Below are 22737 nucleotides of genomic sequence, written 5' to 3'. Positions count from 1 at the left end.
GTTCCATCTCAACTATTCATCTTTACCAAAAAGGGGAAAAAATGTAAAAAAAATAATAATTATAATTTAAACAATCTGGAGGAAAAAAGAGTCCCATTAAAGATCCTGAGCAGATAACCATTGCAACCACTCTTGATATGCCAAGGATGAAGTACAAGAAATTTCTTTGCCCAAAATGTAGGGTCTCTTTTTCATGACAATCACTTTTTGTTGGCAATCTGGTTTTCCAAATGATCGAGTCTGGCCATCATCTGAGCAAGTGCTTGCATTAAGGAAGCCACAACAAGAAATAATGTGAAGATACACTGAAATGTTGAATGGCGGGGAACATATCCCACCTGCATGTCAGGCGATCCTTTTTCCCCCCGCTTCCTTACATTTCCTCAAAGTGCAAATACATCAGTGTAAGCACTCAACTATATTCAATCCCTTATCCACTGAACCTTTACTTTTTACTTGCTGTGTTAGTTCCTAGAAATTTAGCATACGTTTTGTACTTTGATTAAATAGTTTATTGAACAGTTCCCTAAATCTTCGTTGTTTTTAAATACTCAAAGACATTCAAAATAAAAAGTTCACATTTTGCTAAAAGGATAGATTTAAACATTTTTCCTATTTAATTTAAATTTTCCCTATCTCTTCAATCACACATTCTGTGCAAGTTACACTATTTAAAGGATATTTTTATTGGTGAGGTCTTGTAGGATTTCAATAGTGTTTGTCTGGAACTGTACGAGAGCTGCACATTCACATGGGCTACGGATTTCAGTTGTTCCTGTGCCCTCCTCTGAAATACCACAAAATTCATTAGAAACATAGAAATTCAATCCTCTATGCATGAACCCGAGGCCCAACACCCTAGGACAATCTTAAATAAATTGCCCATTTTATTGCCCATCACACATAATAATAATAAGCTTAGATTTATTGTAACCATGGTCTTCTTCAACCATAAGCCTAATAACTCATAGTTTAAAACCCATAAGATGTTGTGCTTATTTAAGGACTCTGAAATACATTTAATGATGACTATTTTTGTTTGTATATTTATACAGTATGTGTAATAAGATTTGCCCAAGGCTATAATTATGATGTGAAGCAAATTTGATAAACAATTCTTAGCTGTTTCAGATTACAACATCATTTTGTAAGTAACCTGGATCCTGAGTGATAGTTAGGACAAGATATAAACCAGGGGTGTCAAACTTGATTTCACTGAAGGCCGTATCAGGGTTGTGTTTGACTTCAGGGGGTGGGGGCCGTGGCCAGCTTAATGTCACTCATATCAGGGGCACCTGTGGTGGCCTGAGTGCTCTGGCAGCAAAAATGGGCTCATAAGCTCCATTATTGGCTGTGATTGCCTCCTGCCAAGGTGGCGCAGTGGTTAAATGCAGCACTGCAGGCTACTGCTAGATCAGCAGTTCAGCGGTTCAAATCCCACCGGCTCAGGGTTGACTCAGCCTTCCATCCTTCCGAGGTGGGTAAAATGAGGACCCAGATTGTTGGGGGCAATATGCTGACTCTCTGTAAACCGCTTAGAGAGGGCTGAAAGCCCTATGAAGCGGTATATAAGTCTACTGCTATTGCTATTGCAACCCTTGCCAGCGGGAATAAAACCTCAGGCGGGGGGGGGCATGGGCTGGTCCTTTGCTGTTTCCAGGGTGGCCCCATGGGCCAGATCTAAGCACCCCATGGGCCAGATCTGGCCTGCGGTCCTTGAGTTTGACACCCCTGATATAAACCAAGATGTAAAATGGACAAGCTACCCCTGTGTTTTACTGGAACATCTCATCTAAATACTTGAAGCTGTAATATCTTACCTGGGCAGATATTGAGTTTGAGATTGTCAACTATATGAGTCATGGTATTGAAATCTGCTGAATATGAAAAATGTTGCTCCACTGGTTCAGAAGCAATTTCCCTCAGCTCTTCCTCAACAGCTTTACCAACGCCAACTGCAAACATGGTGATTCCTGCAAATCCATCAACATAAGAATAAATTTCAAGTTACGAAGCTAGGCAAAGAATGGCAACCTGATTCTTCAAGCTACAGTCAACCATTAATTCTGTTTATACAGCCACTGGAACAAAGAGATAAATAAAATCAAGTTTCCTTCTCACAACACTTAGGAAGAAATAGAAAATTAAGTTTTGCATACATGAGTGATATAGGTAAGTCTATCCACTTTGCACTCTCAGCTCACAATCTCTACTAACATCTTCCTTCCAAAATGCTGGCTGTTCCAATAATCAAAACTCAAAAGACTTTAGAGGATTCAAGCAGCTGTATTTGATGGGATTTTGGACCATCTTAGGACAATTACTCCTATCCATGACATGAAGATCTTGACTGGATTATCTTAAAAACTGATGACAGGTGAAATATTGTACTATTGAAGGCAGCATAATAGATTCTTGGATTGCAGTTGCTTTAACTTGTGGTTTAGATCAGTGTTTTTCAACCACTGTGCCACGGCACACTAGTGTGCCGTGACATAGTGTAAGGTGTGCCGTGGGAAAATTACTTTATATATAGTCAATATAGGCACAGAGTTAAAAATTTTTAACATTTTCTAATGGTGGTGTGCCTCGTGATTTTTTTCATGAAAAAAGTGTGCCTTTGCACAAAAAAGGTTGAAAAACACTGGTTTAGATGGTGTTCTGACCTAGGCTTCCCAAGAGCATGAGGAAAACTCCTTGTCTTGACAAAAAACCCTTTTATTAATTTACTGTGAATTCTGCTCCTTCACCTCCAGCAAAGTCTTTCAAGGAGGATTTACAGTCACAGACCTTATCTGACTTGGAGAGCTGCCAGGTCGATATCTGCAAAACTTGGCAAGGAGTCTCAGAGAGTCACGAGCTAATTAATCAAACTAATTGTCTCCTGCAAACTCCACTCCCCTTTATTTTCTGTGGGAGGGGCCATTCATCATCCACGTGTGGCCTTACTCCCAAGTCGACCCCTGTTCTTTAGCTGTTCCCTTCATCTGGCAACTCTGTGCATGCACACAATGGGAACAGGCTCCAGCTGTTCATCTGCCTCACTGATGTCTGACTCTGATGGCATCTGATAACTGGCATATGGTTCTGACCCCCTCTGCCTCTGACACAGAGCCCTCATCAGAGTCTTCCCCAGACTCCAGGACTGGCCCATATTCTTCCCCAACCTCCTCACTGTCCGAATCTGCTGCCAGCTCCACTGGCCACTGGTGGATGGAAATGGGAGCTCCTTCACATTATCTAGATCACTAATTTTTCATGAAGTAGCTAAATTTTGCTAAGTATAGAGAAATGGCATCTTCTTTGAACATGTTTTTATTTTGTCTTGTGGAAGCCAAGCCAGATTTTAAAATATTTTAATCTTCCCCAGCTCCCACCCCAGTGTGAATGGGATTGAAAATTGGGGATTTGTCCATTAATACCATTGTACCAGTGGTGAATTCCGGATCCCGTTACAACCGGTACGCTGCAACGGGGCTGGGCATCCACCACGTGCACGCGCATAGCATGCACACAGCACACGCACAGCACACACATGCATACCCACCGCCCGCGATGCTCCAGCTGTTCGGCGGAGCATCGTGCAGACACCATATGCTCTGTGCGTGTGCGCGAATGCCCCAATTGACTCAAATAGAGGTAAGGAGGGCAGGCGGGTGGGCCCTCCGGAGCACCGTACCGGAATGGTACCTGGTGCTCCCTGCAGGCACCAGTATGCCCTTATCGGGGCGTACTGGTCGTATCCCACTGCATTGTACCCCTTGTCTTCTGGCAGAGAGGTGATTCAGGTACTATTAGAATCATTCCTTTTTACAGTGCTGTACAAGTGTTGCAACTCAAATTTCAGAAAGAGTTCAAAATGTTTTTCCGCCATTGTTTTTTCTTTAACAAATAAGCAACCAAAACCCTGATAAATATTACCCTGCAGGGCAAAACAATGTACAAAAATGCATTTAAGCACATTTAACTTTATATATACATGCATATATTGCAATATGCATACATGCATATATTCTAAGTGGATTATAAACACATGCTGGTACCTTTAAATTGAAGCATTTGTGTGAATGTTTATTTTAAACTGCACCTTAATAGGTAAATGGGATGAAGAGATGAGAAAAATGCGGACACATATACCTCATTTTTCAGAAATTATATCTTTGCTTGCTTGTTTGTTACTTATATCAAACTAGTAAAGAAGGCTTAGAGGAGCTCATTATGAATCTAAAAATAGTGAAAATCTTGGCTTAATAGTAATAGCACTTAGAAGTCTACTGTACATATCACTTCACAGGGCTTTACAGCCCTTTCTAAGCGGTTTACAGAGTCAGCATATTGCCCCTAACAGTCTGGGTTCTCATTTTACCTTGCTTGGAAGGATGGAAGGCTGTGTTATGTTAAATATTAAGACAATGCTAATATCAACTACCATGCTTAATGAATTCACTGCTAACAAAGAATAGAAGATAGTAAATAATGTTATTTCCTTTGATTTAGGAATAGATAAAGATGTAAAGAAAGAAAGATAACAACAAATTGGATAGTCAAATTATAGATTTGGAAATAGTTGCTAAGAGTACCATGGAAACACCAATAAATCAGGTCTGGACCAAATAAAGGCTAATTGTTTCCTTGAGTCATAATTTGCAAGGAGAAATTCCCACATTGGATATAGAATGCAAACACTTGATGTGTTGGAAAACTTAACAATGTTTGCAAGATTGAGGGGAATAACGTAGTGGATGGACATGTGGAGAGATATCACTTAAACATCCATGGAAAAGGGGCAAATTGTCACTGAAGCAAAACAATTTAGGCATTATTTATACTTACAGGTTGTCCTCAACTTACAACCAACTGCTTAGGATTCTAAAGCAAGCAGATATCTACATTGAAGAGCAGCAATATGGACACGGAACATAAAAAGCATGAATATAATAGCAGCAAAGCCACTCTGAGTTAGCCTGAGATAAGATGAGTGGCCAACAAATTTTACAAATAAATAATATAGCCAGGGATGTACTATAGAACAGATTTTGGCTGTTGTATGCCACCTGAGATTATGTCTGTGAGATTATGTCTGTGAGACAGACAGCCATATAAATTATTTAAATGAACAAATAAGTGTATATCTACAAACAGCTGAGTCATGTACACAATGATCTTCTCCGTGAGACTCTGAAAATGAAAGTTAGAAGAATAGAAGGAGTATTGACACTTTTAAACTTTGGAGAAGTCTCCTGGGAATGCAAACCCAATAAAATGAATAAATGGATCACAAAACAAATCAATGCAGAATTCTCACTTAAGATACAAATCACCAGACTCAAATTATCATATTTTGGACATAGGCAAAGAGCCAGCTCTTTTGAGAAATTCTTGTTCACTTTGTCACACTTAATGCATTTGGCCATTCTTGGGGGGAAAGCAAGGGCAGAAAGTCTGGATCAGCTTCAGTGAGACATAAGGCATTCGAATCCAAAAATAACACTGGCAATGGACAAAATATTTTTTTTCTTAGTTCTGGGTTCAGTTTGCAAAACATGAGCAGTCTATCTGTTTCATCACTTGGAATTTTAATAACTGCCAAGAAAGCAGTATCAGTATCTCAGGTTCTTTTTTCTTTTTACATACTATTAATCTGAAACTCTTATATATTTTTCCTTTGGCAATAACAGAAGGAAATTAGAGAATTGACTAATTAGCCACAAACACCTGGCTCAGAAGAGATGGAAGCCACATAAGGAAACTCCATCAATATGAACATAGTTAATAATTGTTACATTTAAAGGAATAAAATAGGAGGAGGTATCTGAGAATCTCACTTGCCTAGACCAGGATTGAAAACTTGTTGGGATAGAAGAATAGAGTTGAAAGGTACCTTGCAGGTCTTCTAATCCAACCCCCTGCTTAGGTAGAAAAACCTACACCACTTCAGACAAATGGGTTATCCAATCTCTTCTTTAAAACTTCCAGTGTTGGAGCATTTACAATTTCTGGAGGAAAGTTGTACCACTAATTAATTGTATTTAACTCCCATCATCCCTGATCATGGTGAATGAGGAACTAGAGTCCAACAGCTTCCAGCTGTTGCATTCCACCCCATGCCCAGCTGGACAATCTAGTTCTAAAATAATGGCAACGTCCTATTTTCCATTTCAAATATAAAAAAAGCTTGTCTGAATTTATATAATTGAGTCTTTCATTACTTGATGCTCTCTAGATATGTTGTGCACCTCTCATAAATTTCAGCTGGAATGCTGGATAGGATTTTTGAGAGTTAGACATCTGGAAGACCATATGGAAACACTGTGAGATCAGTAAGTTGCTAATTATTTTATTAAGTCCTGACATTGGAAGCTGCATATAAATTATTCTGCCACTGGATAAATGATCAGTGTGCTTGCAAAGCTTTCAAGAAATACTTTAGTTTGAAGGCCTAATGCATCATTTCTCAGCTCTTCTGGAGATGATAGGAATTCCATACAACAGTTCCTATAGTTGGAAGAGCAATGGAACAATGGATTGAGGAGCAATGGATTGAGGCATTGCAAATCACTTGGTTAAGAACTGCACTGCTTCTGTGGCACAAAGCACCTCAATGACGTGAAACCAAACCACTTCACACAAGTTTAGTGATCAAGCTGTTGTTCAAAAGAAAGCTATAATTTAGTATATCTCTGTCATGGGTTATAGCAAAGTGTGTCCATTTGGGAGGTGTTCTCAAGGATTAAACCAGTTCAGAGCCCTTTATTATATTATCTATATCACTAACATCTATGCAATTATGAATAATAGTGTTGCAATCCATTAAATACATTGTAAACATAGAAAGAGCTGACGTGCTATAGAGTTTAAAGTACCGCACTATGATAGGGCAGATCCAAGCACAATTACACCATCAGTCATGGAAACTCAAGGGTTTACTATGGGGCAGTCATTCTTTTGCAGCTCAACGTCTCTTGCAAGGTTGTTGATGTGAAGGAAAATTGGACAAAAGAATCAGAATTAGAATAACAGAGTTGGAAGGGACCTTGGAGGTCTTCTAGTCCAATCCCCTGTTCAAGCTCAAGGAAACGCTATACTATTCCAGACAAGTGGCCGATATTCTTAAAAGCCTCAGTGATGGAGCACCTACAACATCTGAAGGCAAACTGTTCCACCGGTTAATTGTTCTCACTGTTAGGAAATTTAAAATTTTAATTTAATGTTAAAATTGTTATTAATTTATTAATTTAAAAATAAATGTGATTTTTTAAAAAAAATATTAATTTAAAATTTAATTTCTTAAAAATCTACTTAAAATTTTAAAAATTAATTTAATTTAAAATTAGAGAGCACTATATATAGGCTACCTTCAACAATGCAAATATATCACACTTTCCATTAATTGCCTTACCTGATTCTTTGGCTTTTCTAGCCCATTCTGAGATGTCATCCTGAGACCGTCCATCCGTAAAGACCAGGCCAATCCTGGGAATATTCTGAGAAAGAGGACGGGCACCTTCTGCCTCAGAGAAGCTGTGTTCCACCATGTGCTTGAGGGCCAGGCCAGTCATGGTGCCCTTTTCCATGTACTGCACTCTTTGAACAGCTTCCTTAACTTCATCCGCTGTGGTGAATTGGTCGAGTGGGAATTCAGTGCGCACCCGGCTAGAATACTGAACCAGTCCCACATGGGTGCCTTGAGGGGACACGTCCAGGAAATCCACTATCTGGTTGACAAATTGTTTCACCAGCTCAAAATTCTGGGGCCGGACACTCTTAGAGCCATCGATGACCATCACCAAGTCAATGTGCCCAGCCTTGCACTCTATTGCCCAGGGGAGAAAAAAAGTTGAGATGGGGCTGTTTTGATTTTGACTTCAAGAAAGAAAAAGAAAAGAAAGGCAAGTCCCTGTCAGCAAGGGTGGGCTGCTGCAGGCTCAGATGGGTTCGGAAGATCCTATAGCTAGGATTCTGCCCAGTTCAGCAAACCCCCAAATGCCACCCCTGGCTGGCCATGACCGCCGTAGCCCTATCACCTCCCTGTCCCTCCCAAGAGTCTCCACGTGGCCCATTCATCATGCCAAGTAAGTGCAGGGCCCCACAGAAGTTCAAGGAGCAGGGAAAACAGGCCTACCAGAAGTTCCAGAAATCCAGAAACAGGCTTGTTTCCAGCCTGTAATCCTTGACTTACAATCCTACATTTAGCTACTGTTTAAAGCTACAATGGCACTGAAAAAGGTGCCTTACAACCAGTCCTTGCACTTAAAATTGGCACAGCATCCCCATGGTCATATGTTCAAGACCTTGGCAACTAGCATGTATAATAGCATGCATGACTGTTGCAATGTCCTGGGATCATGTGATCACAATTTGCAACCTTTCCTGTTGGCTTCTGACAAAAAGTCAATGGGAGAAGCTGAATTCCACTTAATGATCACACAATCCACTTAATAGCTGTACTGACTTGCTTAAAAAATGCAAAAAAAAAGTTGAAAAACCAGGCATGACTCTCTTACCAATTGCCTTGCTTACCAACAGAATTTCTGGTCCCAATTGTGCAGTGGTGGGTTCCTAACCATTTTGCTACCAGTTTGCTGAGCGTGTGCCAGACGTGTGCTGTGCACGTGTGCAATTGAGCTAAAATTAGTCAGAAAAAAAGGAAAACAGCTGAGGAGCGGCAATTCAAGTTGCTGCCCCAGATCAGCTGGGCTTTGGAAGCTGGAATGAAGGTAAGTATAACCCTGGGGTGGGCAGGCAGGCCCACTTAAAAAAAAACAGAGAACTGGTTCACTCTCTGTTTGAAGGCAGCACTACCGGTTCAGGAGAATCGGTCCAAACCAGTAGGAACCTACTTCTGCAATTGTGACCGTAAATTAAGGACCATCTGTATTATTGCTTCTGAACCTTTTATGTGTTTCTTTATCATAGAAGATATGGCTGTTCCTTTACCTACTCATTGAATATCAGAGTAGGGATGAAGCAGTGGTTCAAATTCACCTTTCTGGAAGTAATTTAGTTACCACAGAACACAGGCTTCTCAGTTAACCAGGCAAGTTCACATATGCCAATAGGATTCAGACCACTACAATCCAATCAGAACATGCAAAGCCAAAATAGTCAAGTCAGTTCCTCTGTTACTCACAGAGGTGGCTAAGTAAAAAGGAATCCAAATACACAGAATCACCACTGGCATAACTTAAATCAGATTCTCTGCATTACTGGAATTTTGTCTGACTTTCTTTCAGACACTAGCTCATATTAGATCAAGCTTTGTTTTTCCTAATAACCCTTTGGGGTTGCGTGGGAACCATATCTAACTCTAGCCAAGGCTGATATATTGAATATGTTTATACATCAAAATCTTTGCATGCCCCTTCATTGAATTGTACCCCAAGCTTTCTGCTAGATTATAGGGGAATCAAGCAGTTCTTTCATTCTTTCACCACAAATCCTAAAAGCATTTCTCAATCTAATGCATTTTTGTCTTCTTCAAATCCATGGTGCTTACTCTGGGACATCCAATAAGCTCCAGAAAGTAATATAACTCTCATGATGACTTTAAGTTTTTAACAAATCATTTATGATTTGGTATGCTGGCCTAAAATGTCTCCAAGGATCAGAAACACATCTCTGAATTCAGTTCAGAAAAAAATAGGTAAAGGTAAAGGTTCCCCTCGCATATATGTGCTAGTCATTCCCGACTCTAGGGGACGGTGCTCAACTCTGTTTCAAAGTCGAAGAGCCAGCACTGTCCGAAGACGTCTCAGTGGTCATGTGGCCGGCATGACTAAATGCCAAAGGCACACAAAACGCTGTTACCTTCCCACCAAAGGTGGTTCTTATTTTTCTACTTGCATTTTTACATGCTTTCGAACTGCTAGGTTGGAAGAAGCTGGGACAAGTAACGGGAGCTCACTCCATTACTCAGTGCTAGGGATTTGAACCACCAAACTGCCGATCTTCTGATCGACAAGCTCAGCGTCTTAGCCACTGAGCCACCCTTACTCAGTAAAAATACCCACTAGCAAAAGTGATGGCGCTCATTCAAAATGCCACTCTTTGTTGTCTGCTATCTCTGGAATAATCTCTATGGCTACTTTTCATGAGATGCTTAGCTGGGAAAAATACCCAATACATTGGAGGAGCCTTTTATCAAGCACAAAGACCTTGATACTCACTGTTACATGTCTTCTTATCTGCCTGCAGTTGCTGGCCTTCTGGGCAGACACAATGGTAAGAGCCAGGCTTACTGAGACATTTAAATTCACATCCATGCTCTACAGTATTGCAGAGATCAGTGGCTGAAATACAAATAAGAAGCATGTCATGTATCACTCAGAAAATATATTTTGCCAAATAGGGTAACCTTTATATGTGTCAAAATACAGTTGGCTTCCTTCATAGTCAGAATGGAAATAGCTGTATTATGACTGAATGGTGACTTGTACAGTACTGTAATAAATAGAATATTGTTTTTATTGTTGTTAGTCCTGGTTTTCTCAAATATCTTCAGAAATAAGCATGAGTATGTCTTTAACAAATATCCAGGTTGGTTCACCTAAATGTATAGGGACCATGTGTCCTTTATTATAAAAGATATCCTTTATTTCAGAAAGTTGTCCTTTAAATTTGTTTAATTACTTATTTTCCCAGTTTGCTCTTGAATATTCCTTTGTAAAGCAAAGTTATAAACATAAACAATTATTTTTTCTTATCCTTTTGAACTGTTTTCAGTTTCAGATTTTTTTTTCCAAATTTATCCTTTTTATTATTTTTTTTCAAGAAAGTGGAATCACCGTATCTATAGGTAATGCTGAAATATCCTATCCTTAAGAGGATGGTAAGAAACACCCCATTCAAGTCTCATTGTACAAAAGTGTTCCCTACATTTTATTTATTTTACAAAGCACCATAACATCTGCTTAGGCAACTTAGGGCAGTATGTATGATATAACATAATCATTGCAACATAACCACCACTACCCATCAAAATCATACTGAAAATATATATGATAAAATACCGATCAATGTAACTCTGAAAACTTGCTTAAATAGCAAGAGGGGAGGGAAAGAGGAGGAGAGGAGAGGGGAAGCTTTTCTAGGAAAAGTTGGGCTGCCATAGAAAAGACCTGCCTTGTAGCCCATCAACCCTTCATCTCTAATAGAAATAGGCCCTCTCTCGGCCAACTCATAGGATGGACAGAATCATTCTGAGAAAGACAGTTCCTAATAGAACCTGAATCACAACAGAGAGCTTTACGAGTAATTATTGGCATTTTGAACCTGGCCCAGAAGCTTATCGGCAAACAGTGCAGGTATTATTCTTGTGTTCAGGTATTATTCTGAATAGCAGGTTTCATCAGCTAACATAGTCATTCCATTCTGGAGCAGTTTCAGCTTCTGAACTGCCTTCAAAAGTAGCATCAAGTAAAGCACACTGCAACAGTCCAAATATTTGGTGGTAAGGATATGATTCAATGCTTCCGGGAGGACATAAGTGGCATACCAGCAAAATATGGGTAAACATATAGCCGTAGCTTCTATCTGCAGTTTCAGGAGAAGGATTACCCCACCTCAGGTAATCCTGGAACCAAAATTTCTTAAAAACCCAGACTTTTAAGACAGACAGTATATCCAGCTTGCTAAGGCTTGTTTCTTTCCACCCAGTCCATCAAAGGCTCCAGACATTGGTTCAAGATTTCCACAACATCTCTGGCTAGGCATGGAATGGTGGTATACCACTCAACACCATCAACCTATTGATGATACCTCTCATGAAACCAAAGGATTATTTCTAACAGGGATTTTTTATAGATGAAATATTAAATATATGAACAACATATTTCTCAACGTTTCACAATACTCCAAACTTTTAAAGAGCACCTTTTGTATTGCAGTCATTCATTATTAATCCAGAGCCACGATGGCATGCATGCTACAGGTAGCATGTAGAACCTGCTCTGCCGTCACGCGAGCCGTCACTATAGTTCTGCTCCACTGTGCATCTGCACATGCCTCCCACCCGCTAGTTTTTGGGTCTCTACTGTGCATGTGCAGTGGCCAGGGGGGAGCGCGGGTGGGTTACGGCATGCACCAGGAGTTGTGTGCATGCAGGGATTCACATGTGCATGTGGTGGCGCATGGGGACATGCATGAATTGTATTATGTGCACGCTTTCGGCACACAACTACAAAAAGGTTACCCATCACTGATCTACTGTAGAGCATTAGAATCATATTCATAACTCGAGTGGATGACTATTTGCACAACTCTAAAGCCACAGCCAGCCATATATAAAATGTACCTTGGCATGTTTTGCCATCTGCCTGCAAAGTGAAGCCATCGCGACATCGGCAATAATATCCATTGACTATATTAACACAGTCATGCTGGCAACTGTGGTTGTTGAAATTGCAGAAATTGATCACTGAAAGAAGAAAGAAACCATTAGAGGACCTCACCACATGTGCAATAAAACAACCTGCATTGTTGATTTTAACACAATGGCTGGACTCAACATCCAGCATTTGCTGCAAACATTTGCCTTCCTGCAAGAGGGCTCTATTTCCTTTACATCAAACAACACTGGCATAAAATACAGAAGAGTATATTTAATACAGTGCAGAAATCTTGAGATGTCCCAGACATTGTTGAACTATGATAACCACCTCCCTTTCCTTGGCCAGCAGGGTTGAGGCTCCTGGGAATTCTAGTTCAACAACATCAAAGGGCCCACAGATTCTCCTTATTTCTCTCTATAGCTGCTGAAGCAATACAGATTTTACTCACTGCTACAGGTCTTCTTGTCTTGGTTAAGCTGGTAGCCCGTCCGGCAACGGCAAATGAAGGTGCCTTGTGAATTAACACACTGGTGCTCACAGCCATGTCTCTCATTAGCACAAGCATCAATGACTGCAGGAGTAAAACAGAATTCAGAGTTTGAACTTCAGGGGAAAAACCCAGAGGAGTGTTTCCTACTGGGAAAGCTCACAGAGAACCCAATCCCAGTTTTGCAAAAAGAGGAAAAAAATGCCTTCAATATAAATATATGTTCTAGTTTATTACTTTCGCATTAGCTACAAACATTTATTTCTGTCTATAAGCAGCACTTCGGACTCTCCCTTTGCTATTTCCATTAACAAAGAACTCACAGCCAGGCAGCATCAGATAATATTTCCAGATGATACAGCTTCTGATTTTTTTCTTGTACGACTCAGCAATTTTGTAAAACCAGTTCCCTCCACTGACACCTGTCTCTGAACCACAGGTTTTTTTAAAAAACAAAATAGTCTAGAGTCTAGTTTAACTAGCTAGAAGATACTGTACATACATGAGCACTGATTTCTTTGAACACTATGTTTGGTACCATAAATAATATATAATCAATAACTATTAATTGTGTGTGTGCATCATTGGTGGGTTCCTACTGGTTCGGACTGGTTTGGCTGAAACAGTAATGGTTTGGCAGCCTGGGTCGCTGGAACCGGCAGTGACCGAGACCTGCCACACCCCCAAACCAGTTCTCAACTTGTTTTTGGCTTCTGTGGATGCCCAGAACAATTTTTATTGTACTGTGCATGAGTGCGCAGCACACATCAAGCACGCCCAATTTTCAACAACAGCTGAAGAATGGCTATTTCTCCTTATAACAGCTGCTGAAGCAATACAGATTTTACTCACTGCTACAGGTCTTCTTGTCTTGGTTAAGCTGGTAGCCCGTCCGGCAACGGCAAGTGAAGGTGCCTTGTGAATTAACACACTGGTGCTCACAGCCATGTCTCTCATTAGCACAAGCATCAATGACTACAGGAGTAAAACAGAATTCAGAGTTTGAACTTCAGAGGAAAAACCCAGAGGAATGTTTCCTACTGGGAAAGCTAACAGAGAACCCAATCCCAGTTTTGCAAAAGGAGAAAAAATGCCTTTGATACAGATATATGCTCTAGTTTATTACTTTCGCATTAGCTACAAGCATTTATTTCTATAAGCAGCACTTCTGACTCTCCCTTTGCTATTTCCCTTAACAAAAACTCATATACATGCAGCATCAGATAAAATTTCCAGATGACACAGCATGAGCACTGATTTCTTTGAACACTATGTTGGGTACCATAATCAATAACTATTAATTGTGTGTGAGTGTGTATCAGTATGAGTAGTGGGTTCCTACAGTTGGGACCGGTTTGGCCGAACCATTAATGGTTTGGTGGCCTGGGTTGCTGGAACCAGTAGTGACTCAGACCTCCCACGCCCCCGAACCGGTTCTCAATTTGTTTTCGACTTCTGCACATGCACAGAACAATTTTTATTATACTGTGCATGCATGTACAGCACACATCAAGCGCGCCTATGAGCAAACAAGTAGTAGTGGCTGCGGGAACCTACCCCTGGTGTGTGTTTGTGTGTGTGTGTTTGTATGTATGTATGTGTGTATGTATGTGTATGTATGTATATGTATGTATGTGTATGTATGTATGTATGTATATGTGTGTTTGTATGTATGTACGTACGCATGCACACACACACACACACTTCTGGGCGGGCTAGCAAATTATCATTTGCATCAGTAATCATCTATCTCATCCTATTATGACCACTAAATCACTTGATTGTCTAGGTATTTTTAATAAAAAATGCAAAAAGGGAGCTAGCATGCTATAGAGTATCAACACTCATAATCAATGGATCCCACAGCCATTATGATGAAACAAAAATGGCAAACAAAAAGCAGAATAATAGTTAAATGTTTTTCCTCAGTGCAGAAAAACAACTTTGTGACTGTTCACAACATGGTTTCAAAATTTCATCCATCAGTTAAATAAATCTATTACTCTTACTTGAGCATGTTTTTCCATCTGTGTTAAGTTTGTATCCTGGTTTACACTGGCAATAAAAGGAGCTTGGGATACTGACACAAGTGTGCTGGCAGCCATGATCAAGTTCTGTGCACATATCAACACCTGGAAGAAGTAAGTTTGCATATTGAGAAGGAAAGATGTGCTGGGAACAGTAATATTGTTAAAGCAGCAGAGCTCCTGTGGAAGCATGTGGCTCCATCTAAATTTCTTTCTCTTTAGCTGGAAATTTGGATAGAAAAGATCCTTTAGCAGTATTTCTCAGCCTTGGCCATTCTGCAACGTGGGGGGTGGGGTGGGGTTGACAACTCCCAGAATTCCCCAGCCAACATGGAATAGTAGAAATGAAGCAATAACCACAACACAAAAATAGTAATGGAAATAATCCCCACCGCCTACATTACTTATATACAGTACATATTTCTGGAATAAGTTATTTGAAAACAAGAACAGCTGCTGAAAATGTGGATTTTTGAGATATTTAATCAGTGCATATGCCCACTTTGAAGATCACAAACACCTCAAAAGGGGTGTTTAAATAAATAAATATAAATAAAATAAAATAAAAAAATATTTGTGTTACTGTACTATAGGACATACTTTATTTTTGAAGAGTTTGAGTGAAAAACCTTCACAAGAGTTTACTTCTGAGTGTAAACAGTCTGTTTCCAGCATTTTGGGAAATGTTTGAAATAGAGCTGTTTTCCAACTGGAAATATTTCCAGAATACTCAAAACAGATGGACCCACATTTGAAACACCACTTGAACACTTGGGATTTCAAATTTAAAGAAGCTTCCACATTCAAAAAGATTTGCCCACCCATGGTACGGAGAAGGAAAACAAGAAGGATAAAAATCAGTCTCAATGCAAGCTTTATTCCTTTACTCACCGCATAACTTGTCCTGGAACTGCTTGCCAAACTGTTGGATGAGATCAAAGGACTCCACCAAGAAGACATGTTCCTCCAGTGGAGGGGAGGCCATGGCCCTCAAAGAGTTCATATCTGCCCGCTGAACACCCACAGCATAAATCTCAATGCCAGTAGCTCGTGCCTGAGCAGCCACTTCAGTGACACGGTCCTGGGGCCGCCCGTCAGTTACAATCACAGCCACGCGGGGGATATTCTTGTGAAGTGGCCGGGCCCCGTTCTGTATGGTAAAAGCCACATTCATGGCGTATTGAATGGCCAAGCCTGTCATGGTGCCTTGAGCCAAGGGGACAATGCTATTGATGGCCGTCTCCATTTCTTCCCTGGTGAAGAAAGACTTGAGGGAGAAGATGTTCTGGACTTGGCTGGAGTACTGAATCACCCCAACCCGTGTGGCGTTTGGCCCTACATCCAAATTATGGATGATGTCAATCATGAAGCGCCGCATGGTCTCAAACTCATAGGGACGGACACTACGTGAGCTGTCGATCACAAAGACAATATCCAATGCACGAGTTTTACATTTAGTTTCTGGAGGAGGAAAAAAAGATAAAGTTGGCTTAATCATCATACAGTATATACTTTGAAAAAGATATTCCTTCATTAATTAAGATTGTATTTAGGCTTTTTTGGTGTATCAACTAAAGAACATGATTGATATAGGGCACAAATATACACACACACAATGCACACACACAAACACACACACACACACACAAATTGTAAATATCTCTAAAACAAAATTATAGATTTGCTACTCCAGGTAAAATACCCTTAAATCAGGGGTGAAATACAACAGGTTATGAAAGGTTCTGGAGAACCGGTAGCGGAAATTTTGAGTAATTTGGAGAACCTGTAGCAGTTCAGAGAACTGTTGGCAAAAATTTTGAGTAGTTCGGAGAACCGGCAAATGCCATCTCTGGCTGGTCTCAGAGTGGGGTGGGAATGGAGATTTTGCAGTATCCTTCACCTGCCATGCCCACCAAGCCATGCCCACCAAGCCCACACGACGCCCACCAAGCCCACCAAGCCCACACCACACCCTCCAAGCCACGCCCACAAAACTGATAGTAAAAAAAATGAATTTCACCACTGCCTTAAATGGAAAGTAACACTCAGTACAATTCATTCTTCCATTTGATAAATAAACACTATCTTTTAGAAAATGGCAGGCAATTTAATGCACAAATGTATTTAAACTACACTTGCTATCAATACTCAACATCAACAAGGTCAATTGGCAATAGCAATGAGAGTTCTACTCAAAATCATTATGAGGTGCCGGATTGCCTTTTCTGGTGTTAACATATCTTGACCACAAAGTTGCTATTATTCATTGAAAAAAGATTGAGAAAAATGTAGATGAATATTACTTTTTTGGTTTTGCTTGCATATAATCTACTCTAGCAAAAAGATAAAATTAGAAGAGCCACTATTAGACATCAACATTTTAGAACTGCCTCATACATTACATTTTAACCCACACTTTTTTTTTAATTGCATGGAGTGTATATAAAAATTTAGGGCTTGTTAGGATGCTTTGATCCAAAAGGCATGAAACTGACTCGCTAATTCAAGGTCAACTATTTTAGTCAATGGCCCCTTTTCCAAATGTTTCCACTAATTATTGTGCCAATTTCCCTGTATATGTATATGGAAGTTAGTCCAACGTAAACATACTGATTAAACATGTGTTAGGCTACACTCTTAATCTGGAATTCTTCCACTACCTCAATTTGTTTATTTAAAATTGCGTGATTTCTACCTTAAAATTTCAGTAATGACATGGGGAACTTTAATAATAGAAGATTAGGGATACTGAATCTCTATTCAGACAGGATAGACATAGTATAAATCAGGGCTGGAAAACTCACGGCTCAACGGGTGGATACGTCATGTACTGGCCACGCTCACACCCAGTTTAGCAAAGGGGGAAAAAGTTGTGATATGTCATGTGATGCTACCGTGATGAATTGAGCTGACACCCCTGGTATAGATACTGGACTAATGAGAAAAGCCTTATATGACTTCCTATAAAGTATATGCACTACAGCACTATGTTGCTGCATAGTGTTCAGGGAAAAAAAAACCTCACCAACCTATAAGAAAGGATAAATGAGAAATAGGATCTAGTTCAAATGTAATCATTACTTTTTCAAATTTAATAATGGATGTTTTTCTGGTCAGAAATTCAGATTGTGTCTTATGAGATGCATTTGAATAGTGGTATGTAACAAATCTTCCCTCTTAAATGAGTGATCAGTTGAAAAAAAGTACCCTTTTGCCAGTTAATTTTGATTGTCAGCTGAATGATACATTGATCGATGTAACCACAGAGATAGATTTTGCCTAGGATTATCGGTCCCCAACCTAGATCTTCAGGTCTTCCAACAGTGATTGAATCTACCTTGCTGTTGGACTGTCTATTGTTAGATTTATCTTGAGTTTTAATTCAGGTTTCATTTTTTTAAAAAACCAAAATTAGCTGGTACTTACCTAAGAGTTTGGGACGACCTTCCATCATGGTGAAGGCAAGCATTAAAAAGGGTATAACATACAGCAGCTTCATCATTTTCTTTTCAAGATGATAGGATCTCAGCAAAAAATCTAAAGTGCAAAAAGAGAATGGATCTATTCATTTAACCAGATTTTTAGAGTGTCTTCTCACAAGACTGACAAAAATATCTGATAATGTAGTAGAGTCATGTTAATTTGGGTGTGGGTGTATGTGTGACTCCAGTCAACTAACTGGCCTAATCCTTGCTATTTTCTTTGCACGATTTCAGAAGTGGTTTGTGGCTAAGTATAACTGGCTCAAGATCACTCAGCTGGCCTTATACCTAAGGTGACATTAGAACTCACAGTCTCCTGATTTCTAGTTTGGTGCCCTATCCACTGTACTAGCTCTCTATGCTAATATATGACAACAAAAAATCAGGAGTTTACCGTGTTTCTCTGAAAATAAGACAGGGCCTTATTTTCTTTTGACCCCCAGAATAAGCACTTGGCCTTATTTTTGGGGAGTCTTATTATTTTTGAGGTGCAAGAGGCAGAGAGCGTAGTCACCTCATGGTTGCTACTGTGTTGCAATATTGGGGGAGGGCTTATTTTGGGGGGAGGGCTTATTTTAGCACATGCGCTCAAAAGCCTGATTGGGCTTATTATCTGGGGAGGTCCATTTTTCAGGAAAACAGGGTAGTAGAACCATTTCAAACTAATACATTTTATTACAAGGCATATGCTTTTTGTAAGCCATAAGTTCATCCATTGAAAAGAGTGGTTAGATTGATGTAGGACCTAAATTGGGTAATTGGGGAGGGAGAGAAAGACCAAAAGGCTATGCAGGTGGAGGTTACATGTGAGACTGATTGCCAGTATCTTACAGATTAATAATTGTAATGTATTAAAAATCTATTGTGTTTGTTGAGATCGTCTGACGTTGCCTGAAGCCTTTTGGTGCACGTGAGTTCAACAACCTCTCACAGTGGAATTAAGTAAGCCTTTTAATAAAGTGTATTAGTCACCAGAATTCTTTGATGTGTTTTTTTATCTGATAAAATTTTATAATATTACTTTCGTATCCAGTTGTTTATAAATGTTTTTTGAAGGTTAGCCATCTAGCTTGAAATCTCAATATAGATAACATGGTTTGAAAGTAAAAGATCATTTTAAAGTTGGTTATTCAGTGGTAAACTACTGAGTATATATATATGTAGCTCTTACTCTTAAATTACTTTGTTCCAAATTATACAGAGTTCTGAGAGTCTAAAGCAGTGCTTCAATTCTTTGGGGAATATAAGGCAAGTGCCCATGTAATTTCAGCAGTTGTGTAAATGTTGGTATTAAAAATACCAAGTTACTGTTGAAACTATTCTTAATGTAAAAGCAGTCATCCCAAAGGGTGGTTTCGTGGTGTTCCTCCTGCTATATTATATTAAAATTCTTCATCATCTAGCAAAACAAGAGAACATTGTGGCTTTCTGATGGAGAGCCCAGCTGCATATTAATGAACTTTATTTCAGTATATAAGCCAGAATAATTTATTGAAATAAAATATTCCTTTCCCCCAAACTCCTCTCTCTATTACTGTTTTGTGCAACATGCCAAAATATACATTTTAGACTAGTATGTTGTGCAAGCCAACACTGGGTGGTTAGTTTATGGTTCTGTGTACTATATGACCCACAAAGTAGATAAATAGAATATCCATGGTTACCTTAGCTATATATGGTATAAAGGTTCCCCGCACATCAGAGGTGGATTGCCAATTTTTCTATTACCGGTTCAAGCACGTTCCCACATGCGTAGAAGTGTCCGAGTGGGTGGGCAGAGCCTCCCACCGCCACTACTACTGGTTCGCCCAATCTGGGCCTAACCCTGAGCAACCCACCTCTGCCGTACATGTGTGCTAGTCATTTCTGGCTCTAGGAGCGGAGCTCATCTCTGTTTCAAAGCCGAAGAGCCAGCGCTGTCTGAAGACATCTCCGTGGTCATGTGGCCGGCATGACTAAATGGCAAAGGCACACAGAGTGCTGTTACCTTCCCACCAAGGTGGTCCCTATTTTTCTACTTGCATGTTTTACATGCTTTCGAACTGCTAGGTTGACAGAAGCTGGGACAAGCAACGGGAGCTCACAAGTGTTCAGCATTCTAATTATGGGAGGTAGCAGGATGCATAAAAGGGCATCTCTCTCCCATGATCAGGCTCTGAATGTCTGAAGGAAACAGTCAGACCGTGCAGGATTGGACAGCCCCCAAATCTCCATAGCAATAACTGCAATGAAAACCACCAGACTAGCAGAGATTATTATAATTTTGTCAGCAACAATTTTATGAGGTCAAGGTACTATGAACATACAATGTGATTTTAAAGAAAGCAGCCTTGAGCCTTCAGAGATTCCACAAGTGCAATAACTTTTCCTAACAGTTTGTCCAGAAAAGCCTTAACATACATTTATCTATCTATCTATATACCATATTTTTTGGATTTTGAAGAGGCAAATATTTTTTAAAAAAGTTTTTGGACTTTGCAGACCTCCCAAAAATGGCGTGTTTTTGGTCCAAAAAAAGGGCATGCATAGCCTTTAGGAGGATTGTAGAGTTCTCCTGAGGGTTTGGGGGTGGCAAAAAAGAGCAAAAAAAATGGTCCATTTTTGTGAAAATGGGCCAATTTTTGTCAAAAAAAAGAGGGCATGCATATCCTTTAGGAGGCTGGGGGCAAAAACGAGCCAAAAACCAGCCCATTTTTCACTCATTTTGCCCTCCCCAGGCCCCAGAAGCACTCTGGAAGCCTCCTAAAGGCTATTCACAGCCATTTTTGCAAAGGAGGGCAGGGTTTCAGGAGGCCAAAAATGTTGTATTTAGTGTATAAGATGCACCCAGATTTTCACCCTCTTTTTTGAGAGAAAAAGGTGGGTCTTATACCTTAAAAAATACAGTATGTATCTGTCTGTCTGTCTGTCTGTCTGTCTGTCTGTCTGTCTGTCTGTCTGTCTGTCTGTCTATCTATCTATCTATCTATCTATCTATCTATCTATCTATCTATCTATCTATCTATCTGTCAAATGTATTTATTTTTCCAATTTATTTATTTATCAAATTTATTTGCCACCTATCTTGCCATGGGGCTACTCTAGGTGGCTTACAACAATAAAAGCAGAAAAAGTAAAGAAGTGTAAATGTAATAATAGCAAAGTAATGGAACACTAGAATAAACAATGAAAAAGAAAACAATGAAAATATCACCATATGGGAATGAAAGATAGATGGGTGAGGAAGCAGGGAGCAAGTGGGGGTAGGGATATGGCTTTCTATCAATCTAGTAGCCACCTCCAGTGTGATGCTCCCCAGGCCAATCAGCAGAGCCCAGTCTTCAAACTACTACTGCTGTTATAGAAACAAATTTCCATAACTTGGAGATTGAAAAAGCTTATGGAGTGGGAACAGGGGTAGGTTCGTAATGATGTTGGTAGCGGTTCGCTTCGTGCATGCGCACCAGACGCGTGTTGCTGACGCATGCACAGTTCATTGTAAAGTTTTCTGTGCATGCACAAAGACCATTAAAAACTAATAAAAAACATGCCAGCAATGGCAGCAGAGGCCAGGGAACCAGTTCAGGGGTGTGGCCAGCCTGGGTCACTGCCAGTTATGCGACTGAGGCCAAACCCACCTCTGGGTGGGAGTGGTGAAGAGTCATGGTTTTAAATTTTCTAATGAGCCAGATATGTTCAAAATGCTAAAGGTATAACACGCATTTGCTTTATCCACCAGAAGGCTTTGTAGTCCTATGCTCCTGCTTAGTGAACAATGCAGGGAGATTCTAGAAAAAAGCAGAGGAATTCTCAAAGACTATGCTAAAAAATATAGTGTTTTCCTTCTGTTTTGAAAAGGGAGTGTGGTATGCAGAAGCTACTTTTTTTCCACAGCTTTGTCATATAATTCTGGCTAAGTTTTGGAGGCAGGAGAAATCTTACTGAGAGAGAATGAAACTGGTCATGGGCTACCTCCTAGTGGCCAATGTAAACAAAAACACCATAGAGGATATATACACTAATGATTTCCACCCAAGAAAAGGGTGCAGAAGTCATGTAAAACCTATAAAATGGCGGATTATAAATAACTAATATTATTTATCCTTATAATTATATGGCTTATTTCTAAAGGGGAGTGTCTTCATTTCTAACATTTCCAGTTTGTGAGCTTCTTAGATGCTTCTGCCTGGCCACCAGGAGGCAGAATTCTGGACTATCAGGATTTTTGGTCTTAACCTCTAAAATCCTTCTTAAGTTCTATGTCTTACATTATATCTTTCTTTAGCTTCTTTCATTCCAGTCTCTGTTTTAAAGACAAGATATACATAACTCAGTTTTCTGGTCTTTGTTTTAAATAAGCAACAAGTTGTGAGCACTTGCTCCAATTCAGCAGGACTGTTCTTGTCATAAAGCCCTCTTCGCATTGAGTTCAA

The 22737-nt window shown here is 39.8% G+C and overlaps 1 protein-coding gene across 1 annotated transcript; it reads right to left on the bottom strand.

Annotated features, from left to right (window-relative positions):
* Window positions 1-200: 200 nt before the first annotated feature.
* Window positions 201-16290, bottom strand: MATN4 (matrilin 4). Its single transcript, XM_032218775.1, has 7 exons — window positions 15735-16290; window positions 12293-12415; window positions 10167-10289; window positions 7400-7813; window positions 1821-1973; window positions 683-787; window positions 201-259 (listed from the first exon to the last, which is right to left on the bottom strand). Exons 1-7 carry the CDS (start codon window positions 16219-16221, stop codon window positions 201-203), a joined length of 1464 nt encoding a protein of 487 aa, XP_032074666.1. The 5' UTR covers window positions 16222-16290.
* Between the last annotated feature and the right edge of the window lie 6447 nt (window positions 16291-22737).

Source organism: Thamnophis elegans, chromosome 5, assembly GCF_009769535.1.
Source record: "Thamnophis elegans isolate rThaEle1 chromosome 5, rThaEle1.pri, whole genome shotgun sequence".
Lineage (NCBI taxonomy): Eukaryota > Metazoa > Chordata > Lepidosauria > Squamata > Colubridae > Thamnophis > Thamnophis elegans.
The sequence above is the reverse complement of the archived record's forward strand: the minus strand, read 5'-3'. Positions and strand labels throughout refer to the sequence as shown.